A 15,402-nucleotide genomic window follows, 5' to 3' on the forward strand; every position below is an offset into this window, starting at 1 on the left:
ACTATCTTATTCCGACTCACTCGTTTCTTCTTTTTCGAACTTGGTTCTTTTTGCTAAGTTTTTAGGGATATATGATGTTCCCCTAATACGAGCCGTCATTTTCCACATTGGTCTAGAAAAACCTGGTGGTTTAGAGGTTCCCGGGTTATTGTTACAACTTAAGAAATACGGGTGTTGACGATACATATAAAGTTCATCGGGGTTAGAATCAAATTTCTCTATTTTTATGCCCTTTCCCTTATTGTTCTCTTTTGCCTTTTTAAATTCAGTTGGGGTAATTTCTATAACATCATCGGAATCCTCGTCGGGATCCGATTCATCGGAGAATTGGTAATCCTCCCAATATTTTGCTTCCTTGGCGGAAACACCGTTGACCATAATTAACTTTGGTCGGTTGGTTGAGGATTTTCTTCTACTTAACCGTTTTATTATTTCCCCCACTGGTTCTTCTTCCGGTTCCGATTCTTCTTCCGGTTCCGATTCTTCTTCTGGTTTCGACTCTTCTTCCGGTTCCTCTTCGGGAACTTGTGAATCAGTCCACGAATCATTCCAATTTACATTTGACTCTTCATTATTATTAGGTGAGTCAATAGGACTAGTTCTAGAGGTAGACATCTATCACATAATATCAAACACGTTAAGAGATTAATATATCACATAATATTCACATGTTAAAAATATATAGTTTCCAACAAAATTTGTTAAGCAATCTTTTTTTTTTCTTTTTCAAGTAAACACGGTCGAAGTCCAGACTCACTAATGCATCCTAACAAACTCGATAAGACACACTAATGCAAAATTCTGGTTCTCTAAGACTAACGCTCGGATACCAACTGAAATGTCCCGTTCTTATTGATTAAAAACGTTCCATATTAATTGATTTCGTTGCGAGGTTTTGACCTCTATATGAGACGTTTTTCAAAGACTGCATTCATTTTTAAAACAAACCATAACCTTTATTTCATAAATAAAGGTTTAAAAAGCTTTACGTAGATTATCAAATAATGATAATCTAAAATATCCTGTTTACACACGACCATTACATAATGGTTTACAATACAAATATGTTACATCAAAATCAGTTTCTTGAATGCAGTTTTTACACAATATCATACAAACATGGACTCCAAATCTTGTCCTTATTTTAGTATGCAATAGCAGAAGCTCTTAGTATTCACCTGAGAATAAACATGCTTTAAACGTCAAAAAAATGTTGGTGAGTTATAGGTTTAACCTATATATATCAAATCGTAACAATAGACCACAAGATTTCATATTTCAATACACATCCCATACATAGAGATAAAAATTATTCATATGGTGAACACCTGGTAACCGACATTAACAAGATGCATATTTAAGAATATCCCCATCATTCCGGGACACCCTTCGGATATGATATAAATTTCGAAGTACTAAAGCATCCGGTACTTTGGATGGGGTTTGTTAGGCCCAATAGATCTATCTTTAGGATTCACGTCAATTAGGGTGTCTGTTCCCTAATTCTTAGATTACCAGACTTAATAAAAAGGGGCATATTCGATTTCAATAATTCAACCATAGAATGTATTTTCACGTACTTGTGTCTATTTTGTAAATTATTTATAAAACCTGCATGTATTCTCATCCCAAAAATATTAGATTTTAAAAGTGAGACTATAACTCACTTTCACAGATTTTTACTTCGTCGGGAAGTAAGACTTGGCCACTGGTTGATTCACAAACCTATAACAATATATACATATATATCAAAGTATGTTCAAAATATATTTACAAAACTTTTAATACATTTTGATGTTTTAAGTTTATTAAGTCAGCTGTCCTCGTTAGTAACCTACAACTAGTTGTCCACAGTTAGATGTACAGAAATAAATCGATAAATATTATCTTGAATCAATCCACGACCCAGTGTATATGTATCTCAGTATTGATCACAACTCAAACTATATATATATTTTGGAATCAACCTCAACCCTGTATAGCTAACTCCAACATTCACATATAGAGTGTCTACGGTTGTTCCACAATATATATATATAGATGGGTCGACATGATAGGTCAAAACATTGTATACGTGTCTATGGTATCTCAAGATTACATAATATACAATATAAGTTAATTAGGTTATGGTTGGAATAGATTTATTACTAACTTTCACGTAGGTAAAATGAGTAGTTTTTATCAATCTTGTTTTACTCGCCATTTCTTCGTTTCTAATCCGTTTTGAGTGATTCCAGTGGCCACGGTTTCGTATTGAACTTAACTTTATGAATCTAAATAGAAAAAGTATAAGTTTATAGTCGGAAATACAAGTTACAAGTCATTTTTGAAAGAGGTAGTCATTTTCGTCGAAAGAACGACATCTTGATGACCATTTTGAAAAACATACTTTCACTTTGAGTTTAACCATGATTTTTGGATATAGTTTCATGTTCATAAGAAAAATCATTTTTCCAGAAGTATAGCTTTTAAATCAAAGTTCTTCTTAGCTTTTAATTATCCCAACCAAAACAGCCCCCGGTTTTACTACGACGGCGTATATCCAGTTTTATGGTGTTTATCGTGTTTCCGGGTTTTAAATAATTAAGTTAGCATATCATATAGATATATAACATGTGTTTAGTTGATTTTAAAAGTCAAGTTAGAAGGATTAACTTTTATTTGCGAACAAGTTTAGAATTAACTAAACTATGTTCTAGTGATTACAAGTTTAAACCTTCGAATAAGATAGCTTTATATGTATGAATTGAATGATGTTATGAACATCATTACTACCTCAAGTTCCTTGGATAAACCTACTGGAAATTAAAAAAATAGATCTAGCTTCAAAGGATCCTTGAATGGCTTGAAAGTTCTTGAAGCAGAATCATGACACGAAAACAATTTCAAGTAAGATTTCCACTCGAAATAAGATTGTTATAGTTATAGAAATTGAATTAAAGTTTAAATATGATTATTACCTTGTATTAGAAAGATAACCTACTGTAAGTAACAAAGTTTTCTTGATCTTGGATGATTACTTGGAATGGATTTAGAAAACTTGGAAGTAAACTTGCAATCTTGGAAGTATTCTTGATTTTATGAAACTAGAACTTTTGGAATTTATGAAGAACACTTAGAACTTGAAGATAGAACTTGAGAGAGATCAATTAGATGAAGAAAATTGAAGAATGAAAGTGTTTGTAGGTGTTTTTGGTCGTTGGTGTATGGATTAGATATAAAGGATATGTAATTTTGTTTTCATGTAAATAAGTCATGAATGATTACTCATATTTTTGTAATTTTATGAGATATTTCATGCTAGTTGCCAAATAATGGTTTCCACATGTGTTAGGTGACTTACATGGGCTGCTAAGAGCTGATCATTGGAGTGTATATACCAATAGTACATACATCTAAAAGTTGTGTATTGTACGAGTACGAATACGGGTGCATACGAGTAGAATTGTTGATGAAACTGAACGAGGATGTAATTGTAAGCATTTTTGTTAAGTAGAAGTATTTTGATAAGTGTCTTGAAGTCTTTCAAAAGTGTATGAATACATATTAAAACACTACATGTATATACATTTTAACTGAGTCGTTAAGTCATCGTTAGTCGTTACATGTAAGTGTTGTTTTGAAACCTTTAGGTTAACGAACTTGTTAAATGTTGTTAACCCAATGTTTATAATATCAAAAGAGATTTTAAGTTATTATATTATCATGATATTATGATGTACGAATATCTCTTAATATGATATATATACATTAAATGTCGTTACAACGATAATCGTTACATATATGTCTCGTTTCAAAATCATTAAGTTAGTAGTCTTGTTTTTACATATGTAGTTCATTGTTAATATACTTAATGATATCTTTACTTATCATAATATCATGTTAACTATATATATAACCATATATATGTCATCATATAGTTTTTACAAGTTTTAACGTTTGTGAATCACCGGTCAACTTGGGTGGTCAATTGTCTATATGAAACCTATTTCAATTAATCAAGTATTCACAAGTTTGATTGCTTAACATGTTGGAAACACTTAATCATGTAAATAACAATTTCATTTAATATGTATAAACATGGAAAAGTTCGGGTCACTACACAGAGTCGACAAAAGAGCTACGCGGACAGTAAAAGAAAAGATATAGAGTTTGAAATTGGAGAAATGGTCATGCTTAAGGTTTCACCTTGGAAAGACGTTGTTCGATTTGGTAAACGGGGGAAACTAAATCCAAGGTACATTGGACCATTCAAGATTATAGATCGTGTCGGACCAGTAGCTTACCAACTGGAGCTACCTCAACAACTCGCGGCTGTACATAACACTTTCCACGTCTCGAATTTGAAGAAATGTTTTGCTAAAGAAGATCTCACTATTCCGTTGGACGAAATCCAAATCAATGAAAAACTTCAATTCATCTAAGAACCCGTCGAAATAATGGATCATGAGGTTAAAAGACTTAAATAAAACAAGATACCAATTGTTAAGGTTCGATGGAATGCTCGTAGAGGACCCAAGTTCACCTGGGAACGAGAAGATCAGATGAAGAAGAAATACCCGCACTTATTTCCAGAAGATACGTCAACACCTCCAACTGCTTAAAATTTCGGGACGAAATTTATTTAACGGGTAGGTACTGTAGTGACCCGAAGTTTTCCATGTTTATATATATTAAACAAAATTTATATTTACATGATTAAGTGTTTCCAACATGTTAAGCAATCAAACTTGTTAAGACTTGATTAAATGAAATAAGTTTCATATAGACAATTGATCACCCAAGTTGACCGGCGATTCACGAACATTACAAATTTGTAAAAACTACATGTTGTGGTATATATAGACATATATATATGGTTGACATGAGATTATGATGAGTAAGTATCTCACTAAGTATATTAATAATGTGTGATATACATAAGAAATGAGATTACTAAGTTAAGAAACTCGAAATGATATATATAACGATTATCGTTATGATAACGTCTACTAAATACATATGTATCATATTAAGATATTGATACACTATATTTAACATGATAAAATGATATTTAAATATATCATTAAGTGTGTTAACAATGAACTACATATGTAAAAACAAGACTACTAACTCAAGAATTACGAAACGAGACTTATATGTAACGATTATCGTTGTAACGATATTTTAATATATATATATATATATATCATATTAAGAGATATTCATACATCATAATATCATGATAACATAATAATTTAACATCTCATTTGATATAATAAACATTGGGTTAACAACATTAATTGAGATCGTTAACTTAAAGGTTTCAAAACAACACTTACATGTAACGACTAACGAAGACTTAACTACTCCATTAGAATGTATATACATGTTGTGTTTTGATATATATTCTTACACTTTTGAAAGACTTCAAGACACATATCAAAGTACTTCTACTTAACAAAAATGCTTACAATTACATCCTCGTTCAGTTTCATCAACAATTCTACTCGTATGCACCCGTATTCGTACTCGTACAATACACAGCTTTTAGATGTATGTAATATTGGTATATACACTCCAATGATCAGCTCTTAGCAGCCCATATGAGTCACCTAACACATGTGAGAACCATCATTTGGCAACTAGCATGAAATATCTCATAAAATTACAAAAATATGAGTAATCATTCATGACTTATTTACATGAAAACAAAATTACACATCCTTTATATCTAATCCATATACCAACGACCAAAAACACCTACAAACACTTTAATTCTTCAATTTTATTCATCTAATTGATCTCTCTCAAATTCCATCTTCAAGTTCTAAGTGTTCTTCATAAATTTCATAAGTATAGTTTCATAAAAATCAAGAATACTTCCAAGTTTGCAAGTCTACTTCCAAGCTTTCTAATCCATTCCAAGTAATCATCTAAGATCAAGAAACCTTTGTTATTTACAGTAGGTTATCTTTCTAATTCAAGGTAATATTCATATTCAAACTTTGATTCAATTTATACAACTATAATAATCTTATTTCGAGTGAAAATCTTACTTGAACTGTTTTCGTGTCATGATTCTGCTTCAAGAACTTTCAAACCATCCAAGGATCCTTTGAAGCTAGATCCATTTTTCTCATTTCCAGTAGTTTTATCCAGAAAACTTGAGGTAGTAATGATGTTCATAACATCATTCGATTCATACATATAAAGCTATCTTATTCGAAGGTTTAAACTTGTAATCACTAGAACATAGTTTAGTTAATTCTAAACTTGTTCGCAAACAAAAGTTAATCCTTCTAACTTGACTTTTAAAATCAACTAAACACATGTTCTATATCTATATGATATGCTAACTTAATGATTTAAAACCTAGAAACACGATGAACACCATAAAATCGGATATACGCCGTCGTAGTGAAACCGGGAGCTGTTTTGGTTTGGATAATTAAAAACTATGATAAACTTTGATTTAAAAGTTGTTCTTCTGGGAAAATAATTTTTCATATGAACATGAAACTATATCCAAAAATCTTGGTTAAACTCAAAGTGAAAGTATGTTTTTCAAAATGGTCACCAAGATGTCGTTCTTTCGACGGAAATGACTACCTCTTTAGTAATTGACATGTAACTTAAATTTCCGACTATAAACCTATACTTTTTCTATTTTTATTCTTAAATTAGAGTTCAATATGAAACCATAGCAATTTGATTCACTCAAAACAGATTTAAAATGAAGAAGTTATGGGTAAAACAAGATTGGATATTTTTGATCTTTTTAGCTACGAAAAATGTTTAACAAATCTATACAAATCATATCCTAGCTAACTTATATTGTATTATATATGTATTCTAATATATTATATAATCTTGGGATACCATAGACACGTATGCAAATGTTTTGACATATCATATCGAACCATGTATATATATTATTTGGAACAACCATAGACACTCTATATGCAGTAATGTTGGAGTTAGCTATACAGGGTTGAGGTTGATTCCAAATATATATATACTTTGAGTTGTGATCTAGCCTGAGACATGTATACACTGGGTCGTGGATTGATTCAAGATAATATATATCGATTTATTTCTGTACATCTAATTGTGGACAACTAGTTGTAGGTTACTAACGAGGACAGCTGACTTAATAAACTTAAAACATTAAAACGTATTAAAAATGTTGTAAATATATTTTGAATATACTTTGATATATATGTACATATTTGTTATAGGTTCGTGAATCGACCAGTAGCCAAGTCTTACTTCCCGACGAAGTAAAAATCTGTGAAAGTGAGTTATAGTCCCACTTTTAAAATCTAATATTTTTGGGATGAGAATACATGCAGGTTTTATAAATGATTTACAAAATAGACACAAGTACGTGAAACTACATTCTATGGTTGAATTATCGAAATAGAATATGCCCCTTTTTATTAAGTCTGGTTATCTAAGAATTAGGGAACAGACACCCTAATTGACGCGAATCCTAAAGATAGATTTATTGGGCCTAACAAACCCCATCCAAAGTAACGGATGCTTTAGTACTTCGAAATTTATATCATATCCGAAGGGCGTCCCAGAATGATGGGGATATTCTTATATATGCATCTTGTTAATGTCGGTTACCAGGTGTTCACCATATGAATGATTTTTATCTCTATGTATGGGATGTGTATTGAAATATGAAATCTTGTGGTCTATTATTACGATTTGATATATATAGGTTAAACCTAAATTCACCAATATTTTTGTTGACGTTTGAAGCATGTTTATTCTCAGATGAATACTAAGAGCTTCCGCTGTTGCATACTAAAATAAGGACAAGATTTGGAGTTCATGTTTGTATGATATTGTGTAAAAACTGCATTCAAGAAACATATGTCGATGTAATATATTTCTATTGTAAACCATTATGTAATGGTCGTGTGTAAACAGTATATTTTAGATTATCATTATTTGATAATCTACGTAATGTTTTTAAAACCTTTATTGATAAAATAAAGATTATGGTTGTTTTAAAAATGAATGCAGTCTTTGAAAAACGTCTCATATAGAGGTCAAAACCTCTCAACGAAATCAATTAATATGGAACGTTTATAATCAATATGAACGGGACATTTCAGTTGGTATCCGAGCGTTGGTCTTAGAGAACCAGAAAATTTGCATTAGTGTGTCTTATCGAGTTTGTTAGGATGCATTAGTGAGTCTGGACTTCGACCGTGTTTTCTTTAAAAATGATTGCTTAACATTTTTGTTGGAAACTATATATTATTAACATGTAAATATTATGTGATATATTAATCTCTTAACATGTTTGATATTGTGTGATAGATGTCTACCTCTAGCACAAATCCCATTGACTCACCTAATAATAACGAAGAGTCGAATATATATTGGCAAGATTCACAAGTTCCCGAAGAACCGGAAGAAGAGGAAACGGAACCGGAAGAAGAGGAACCGAAAGAAGAGGAACCAGAAGAAGAGGAACCAGAAGAAGAAGAGGTTCCGGAGGGGGAAATAGTAGGAACCACAGAAAACCGGTCAAATAAAAGAAAATCCTCAACCAATGGACCAAAGTTAATAATGGTCAATGGTGTTTCTGCTAAGGAAGCAAAAATATTGGGAAAATTACCAATTTTCTGATGAATCTGATCCTGATGAGGATTCCGATGATGTTATAGAAATTACCCCGACCCAATTTAATGAGGCGAAAGAAAATAATAAGGGAAAAGGCATCAAAATAGAGAAATCTGATTCCGACCCCGATGAACTTTATATGTACCGTCAACACCCGTATTTTCAGTATCGTGACAATAACCCGAGAACCTCTAAACCACCAGGTTTTTCTAAACCAATGTGGAAAACGACGGCTCGTATTAGAGGAACATCATATATCCATAGAAAATTAGGAAAAAGAACCAAGTCTGAAGAAAAAGAAACCAGTGATTCAGATTAGAGGGGTGTGAGCATGTTGTGTAATAAATGTATTGTAGTGTGCTTGTACTTTTATGTTCTATGTAAAAATTGCTTGTATTGTTTGTTATTACGAATCTAATCCTTGTCTATTTTACAGTATAAAAACAAAATGGACATTAAGGGTAGACAACTGAATATTTTAGAAGACCTACCAGAGGATATGATTGAGTAAATCTTGTCTAGAGTCGGTCAGAATTCATCAGCACATTTTGTTATGGCGAAATTAACTTGTCAAACATTTGAAAGACTTTCCAGAAATGCCTTAGTTTATTAAAGGCTTTCCTTTGATAGGTGGGGTATATCACATTGGGGAGAGTTTAAGTTACGCCGTGTTTTCTTTAAAGCGTTAAATGCGGGGAACCCAAATGCAATTTTACGCTACGGGTTAAGAACCTATTTTGACTCAACATATCCCAACATAGGATTTCGTGAATTAGAAAGAGCTTCTAACATGCAACAAAAAGAAACATGTTATGCTTACGGGTTAGTGATGTTCGCTTCTTACCAAAGTGAGAAAAAGAACATCGGATTGCAGCTTTTAAATAAAACTTTCCCACAAGTAACGGATTCAGTAGTTGGGGTGAGAACCAAGGTTTTTAGATTATTACGGGGCTGTTGGACATTACGAAACCCTCGTCCTTTTGACGACATTACAACATGCTGCCTAACTTGACATAAAGTATGTTTATTAATATAGCAACTATATTGACAGTGACGGTTTTCGAGAAAAGTTCCTATTTCTCAAAAGTTTCTATTTTTGGAAACCTACTATTTATGGAAAGCTTCCACTTATAGTAAGCTTCTAGTTTTAAGAATGTCCGGGTTATAATTCTTAACAAAGATGTTGTACAATCTCGCCCAAACTTCATCGCTAACATGCAAGTCACTCGAATGATCTATTGTTACCGAGCGGCCCAAGATCTCTTGACCAGAATCTAAGTCTTGGCATTCGAGATCCACAAGCGTCCCATAATGGTAAAAAGGATCACCCTAGGCCACAAGTAGCGGTGATGTTTGTAGTCTTTGTACGCTATCTTTAATTATAACCTTCACGTTATGTGTGTATATACATATATATTCATTAATTCGATTTTAATTATAATTCCTATATATTAATTCATAAAAATACTTTTATAATTTTTAGTAACATATATTACTAATTATAACATGTTATTTATTTTAATTTTAATTGCATATAATTTATAACATTATTTACATGTTTCGGTAAAAAAAATAATAAACCGAAGTAAATAGTAAAAAGTAAATAGTAAAAAGTAAAAAGTAAGAAAAGAATACTTACTAGTAGTAATTCTTCAAAGAGAGAATGAGAGAAATTTTGGTATGAGTTTGAATGAGTAATGAGGGGTATTTATACTTGAAAAAAATTAGATAAAAAGAATAAAATAATTAAAAGAAAAAAAATTTTAATTCTTAATGGAATTTTAATAATTAAAAGTATTAAATGTTAGGTCATGAGTCATCTACAAAATAAAATAATAAAAGTAGTAGTCCATTATAATTTTAAAATAAAAAATATTTTTTTTTAAAATTTTTTTTTAATTAATAAATACGAATTTTTGTAAAATATTAAATAATTTCAGTATTTTACATTTTTAATACATAATTATGATTTATTTCGGTATTATATATATGTTAATTAAAAATTATGATTTTAATTTAATTATGATTATTACTTATGGTTTTTATTAGGTTTACTAATGTTATTACATTTTTTAATTGTATTTATTATATTAAAAGTAATATAAAGTTTAGATGAATTAAATTATGTCAAATTATATAAATTAATATTATATAATTTATTTAAGCGTACGTTGTTGACAAAAAATTTCTATTCGGTCAATGTTTAATTGTATATAACAACCCTTAAATAATTAATACATATAGTCACGCAGAAAACCCTAGGGTCAATTCAGTAAATTTAGAAGTCAAAAAGTGAGGGTTGTTATAGTACTTCCTCGTTAATAAAAACTTCGTCCCAAAGTTTTAGGTAGACTTCTCGGATGCATCAGCGGTTAAGAAGAGATGGGGATATTTCTGTTTCATTTGGTCTTCACATTCCCAGGTATACTCGGGGCCACGTCGTGAATTCCAACGGATCTTAACAATAGGTATGGTGCTTTGTTTCAAGCATTTAGCAGATCGGTCCATGACTTCTACGGGTTCCTCTATGAAGTGCATTTTATCATCAATGCGAATGTCATCCAAAGGAATAACGAGAGTGTCATCAGCGAGACACTTTTTAAGATTCGAGACATGAAATACGTCGTGTACGCTGCTAAGTTCAGTAGGTAATTCTAATCGATAAGCCACGGGTCCAATTCTTTCAGTAATCTTGAAGGGTCCAACAAAACGTGGACTTAGTTTGCTTCGTTTACCAAAACGAACGACGCCTTTCCAAGGGGATACTTTCAACATGACTTTGTCACCAACTTGAAATTCCAAATCTTTCCGACCTTTATTAGCATAGCTTTTCTGTCGGCTGCGGGCAGTTTCTATTCGTTTCTTAATCTGAACTATCTTTTCGGTTGTCTCATGTATGATTTCAGGACCGGTTAACTGTCTGTCCTCTAATTCATTCCAGCACAGTGGGGATCTACATTTTTGTCCGTATAAGGCCTCAAAAGGTGCAGCCTTAATACTTGAGTGGTAACTATTATTGTAAGAGAATTCAACCAAAGGCAAATGTCTATCCCAGCCTTTGCCCAAGTCGATAACACAAGCGCGAAGCATATCTTCCAACGTTTGAATGGTTCGTTCACTTTGAATATCAGTTTGCGGATGATAAGCAGTACTCATGTCGAGTTGAGTTCCAAGAGCAGTTTGTAAGGATTTCCAGAATCTGGAACTGAATCGACTGTCATGATCAGAAATGATAGAAATAGGAACTCCATGACATGAGACAATCTCTTTAAGATAAAGTTGCGACAATTTCTCCATTTTGTCAGTTTCTTTGATCGGTAAGAAATGAGTAGATTTAGTAAGACGATCTGCTATGACCCATATAGTATCATTACCACTAGAAGTCTTGGGTAATTTAGTAATAAAGTCCATAGCGATACATTCCCACTTCCACTGCGGAATATCCGGTTATTGAAGTAAACCAGACTGCTTTTGATGCCCGGCCTTAACTTTTAAACAAGTAAGACACTTGCTCACATATTCAGCAATATCAGATTTCAGATTAGGCCACCAATAAAATTCTTTCACATCGTGATACATCTTACTGGAGCCTGGGTGAATAGAATATCTAGTCTTATGTGCTTCATCCAAGACTAGCTTTCGCAGATTTTCGAATTGAGGAACCCAGATACGGTTGTTGTAGTACCGTGTTCCGTTCTCCTTGATTTGTAATTGGTTTTCAAATCCTGAAGGTCCTTCATGTTTGATATTTTCTTGCTTTATAGCTTCTAGTTGTGCTTCCCAAATTTTAGCTGTCAGATTTGTTTGAATGATCATATTCAAAGCTTGCACTCGGATAGGCTTGACTCGATCCTTTCGACTGAGTGCATCAGCAACAACATTTGCCTTACCAGGATGGTACTTGAGTTCACAGTTGTAGTCATTTAGTAATTCGACCCAACGTCTTTGTCTCATGTTCAGTTGCTTTTGATCAAAGATGTGCTGGAGACTCTTATGATCGGTGAATATGGTGAATTTGATTCCATAAAGATAGTGTCGACATATCTTTAATGCAAATACTACAGCTCCTAGTTCTAAGTCATGGGTAGTATACTTCTTCTCATGCTTCTTTAATTGTCTGGATGCATATGCAATGACTTTCTGGCGTTGCATTAACACACACCCAAAACCTTGGTTTGAAGCATCACAATAGACTACGAAGTCTTCAATTCCGTCGGGTAGTGATAAGATTGGAGCGGTAGTCAACTTTTCTTTCAGGGTCTGAAACGCATATTCCTGTTCAATGGACCACTCAAACTTCTTATCCTTATGAGTCAACTTGGTGAGTGGTTTGGCAAGAATGGAGAAATCTTTGATAAATCTCCGATAGTAACCGGCAAGTCCTAGGAACTAACGAATGTGTTTCGCGTTCTTAGGTGTTTCCCAGTTCTGAATAGCCGAGTTCTTCGCGGGGTCGACATGTATTCCATCACTGTTAACTACATGTCCCAAAAACTGAATAGTCTTTAACCAAAATTCACACTTGGAGAACTTAGCATACAACTGTTCCTTCTTTAGTAATTCCAGAATTTGTCGGAGGTATTGTTCGTGTTCTTTCTCACTCTTAGAGTATATGAGAATATCGTCGATGAAAACAATCACAAACTTATCGAGATAAGGCTTGCATACACAGTTCATGAGATCCATGAACATAGCAGGAGCGTTAGTTAACCCAAAGGGCATTACCAAAAATTCGTAATGTCCGTAACGAGTCCGGAAGGTAGTCTTAGAAACATCGGATTCCTTAACTTTAAGTTGATGATATCCAGATCTCAGGTCGATATTGGAATAGATGCTTGATCCTTGTAACTGATCAAATAAGTCATCGATTCTAGGGAGAGGATAACGATTCTTGACGGTCAACTTTTTTAGTTCGCGATAGTCGATACACATCCTCATTGAACCATCTTTCTTTTTGACGAACAATATAGGTGCTCCCTACAGTGATGAGCTAGGACGAATGAATCCTTTCTCCAGAAGCTCTTGTAGTTGCATAGATAGCTCTTTCATTTCTGATGGAGCTAGCCGGTATGGTGCCTTTGCAATAGGTGTAGCACCGGGGATCAAATCGATTTGAAACTCAACTTATCTTTGTGGTGGAAGACCAGGGAGTTCATCAGGAAATACTTCAGGAAAGTCTTTAACAACAGGAACGTCTTCAATACGCCGTTCATCTGGCTTGACTTCCTTTATGTGAACCAAAATAGCTTGACATCCTTTCATAAGGTACTTTCGGGTTTTGATGCATGAGATAAGATTATTTTTGGAACCACTCTTATCTCCTTGGATAACAAGAATTTCACCAGTTTCGAGAGGAATATTAATTGTCTTATCAAAACACTGGATACCCACTTTCATTGGGGATAACCAATCCATCCCTAAGACTACATCAAAGCTTCTTAGTTCAACGGGCAATAAGTCAACCTTGAAGGTTTTATTGGCTAGAGTCAGATTACATTCCTTGTAGATCTGGTCAACTTTTATAAATTTCCCGTTGGCCATTTCTACAAGATACTTAGTGTCTAAGTTTTGAGGTTTCTCGTCAAATAAGGCACAGAATTCAGTAGACATATAACTTCTATCAGCACCAGTATCGAATAAAACAGAAGCATAGCAGTTGTTGATAAGAAATGTACCAGTAATGACGTCATCGTCGTCCCTAGCTTCTTCAGCAGTCATGACGAATGCTCTTCCTTTAGTATTACCAGTTGTTGCGGTATTGTTTTTAGGGCAGTTGGTTTTGTAATGCCCCTTTTCCCCACAACCAAAACAAGTAGGCAAGGTTTGATTTGTATTTGTAGTAGGCAGACCAACCTTGCAATTCTTGGCCGAGTGACCATTCTTCTTACATTTTCCACACACAGCAGTGCAAAACTCATAATGATGCCTATCACAGCGATTACATAGCGGCCTTGTTCCAATATAACTACTTTTTGTAGTATCACCAACCTTCTTGTTTGAATTCTGACCTGTACCTTGAGTAGGCTCAAACTTTCTTTTGTTATCAGTAGCCTTCACTTCGGTCTGTTTTTCCTTGGCATTTCTTCTCGCAGCCATAACCAGATTTTGAGTCATCAACATCGTAGCCTCGATAGTTTCTTTACCCGCAGCTATAACATTCCCCTGAATCTGAGGAGGAAGACCGATGATATACTTTTCAATCTTATTGCTTTCAGGAGTAACCATACTAGGGCATAGAGCAGCTAGCTCCAGAAATCGGTTGCTGTATTCTTCAACTTCAAGATTTTTCATTCTTAACTCCCAGAATTCGACTTTAAATTTCTGGACTTGATTCCTGGGACAATACTTACCAGCCAGCATGGTTTTTAATGTTTTCCATGGTATGGCTAGGGCAGTAGTCCATCCAACTATACCAGCATATGCAGTCCACCAAGTTAAAGCTCCACCAGATAGATTTCCAGTAGCATACTTGACCTTGTCAGCTTCACCGCAGTTACACAAACGAAACACAGATTCCATCTTTTCGAACTAGCGGTTCAGTTCAATTGGTCCTTCGGTTCCTTTATAGCTTGGTGGCTTACAATTCATAAATTCTTTATGTGAGCATCAATTCGGAGAGTTTCGGTTTCCATTGTTGTTGTTTTGATTATTGTTGCTGCCTTTAGCGGCAACAAGGAGTTGTTGAAATTGCTCATTTGTGATAGTAACGTTAGGAGAGTTGATGTTGTTACTTGGTTGTTGTTCTTCAGCCATTGTTCTTCAATACATAATTATAGT

At 33.5% G+C, this 15,402-nt stretch overlaps 1 protein-coding gene across 1 annotated transcript; it reads right to left on the minus strand.

Moving 5' to 3' along the window:
- Positions 1–13,602: 13,602 nt before the first annotated feature.
- LOC139843921 (uncharacterized) lies at positions 13,603–15,144 on the minus strand. The gene is made up of 2 exons (XM_071834108.1): positions 13,792–15,144; positions 13,603–13,701 (listed from the first exon to the last, which is right to left on the minus strand). The coding sequence occupies exons 1-2, from the start codon at positions 15,142–15,144 to the stop codon at positions 13,603–13,605; spliced, it is 1,452 nt and encodes a 483-aa protein (XP_071690209.1).
- Between the last annotated feature and the right edge of the window lie 258 nt (positions 15,145–15,402).

Source organism: Rutidosis leptorrhynchoides, chromosome 1, assembly GCF_046630445.1.
Source record: "Rutidosis leptorrhynchoides isolate AG116_Rl617_1_P2 chromosome 1, CSIRO_AGI_Rlap_v1, whole genome shotgun sequence".
Taxonomy (NCBI): Eukaryota; Viridiplantae; Streptophyta; class Magnoliopsida; order Asterales; family Asteraceae; genus Rutidosis; species Rutidosis leptorrhynchoides.

Bases quoted from the DNA above. Each gene is read 5' to 3' on its own strand.
- LOC139843921 (XM_071834108.1), bottom strand. From the start codon at position 15,144: ATGGAATCTGTGTTTCGTTTGTGTAACTGCGGTGAAGCTGACAAGGTC. The intron at 13,702-13,791 runs GTATTTCCTGAT...CCTATTGCAAAG, and splicing joins TTGTTAAAGACTTTCCTGAA to GCACCATACCGGCTAGCTCC.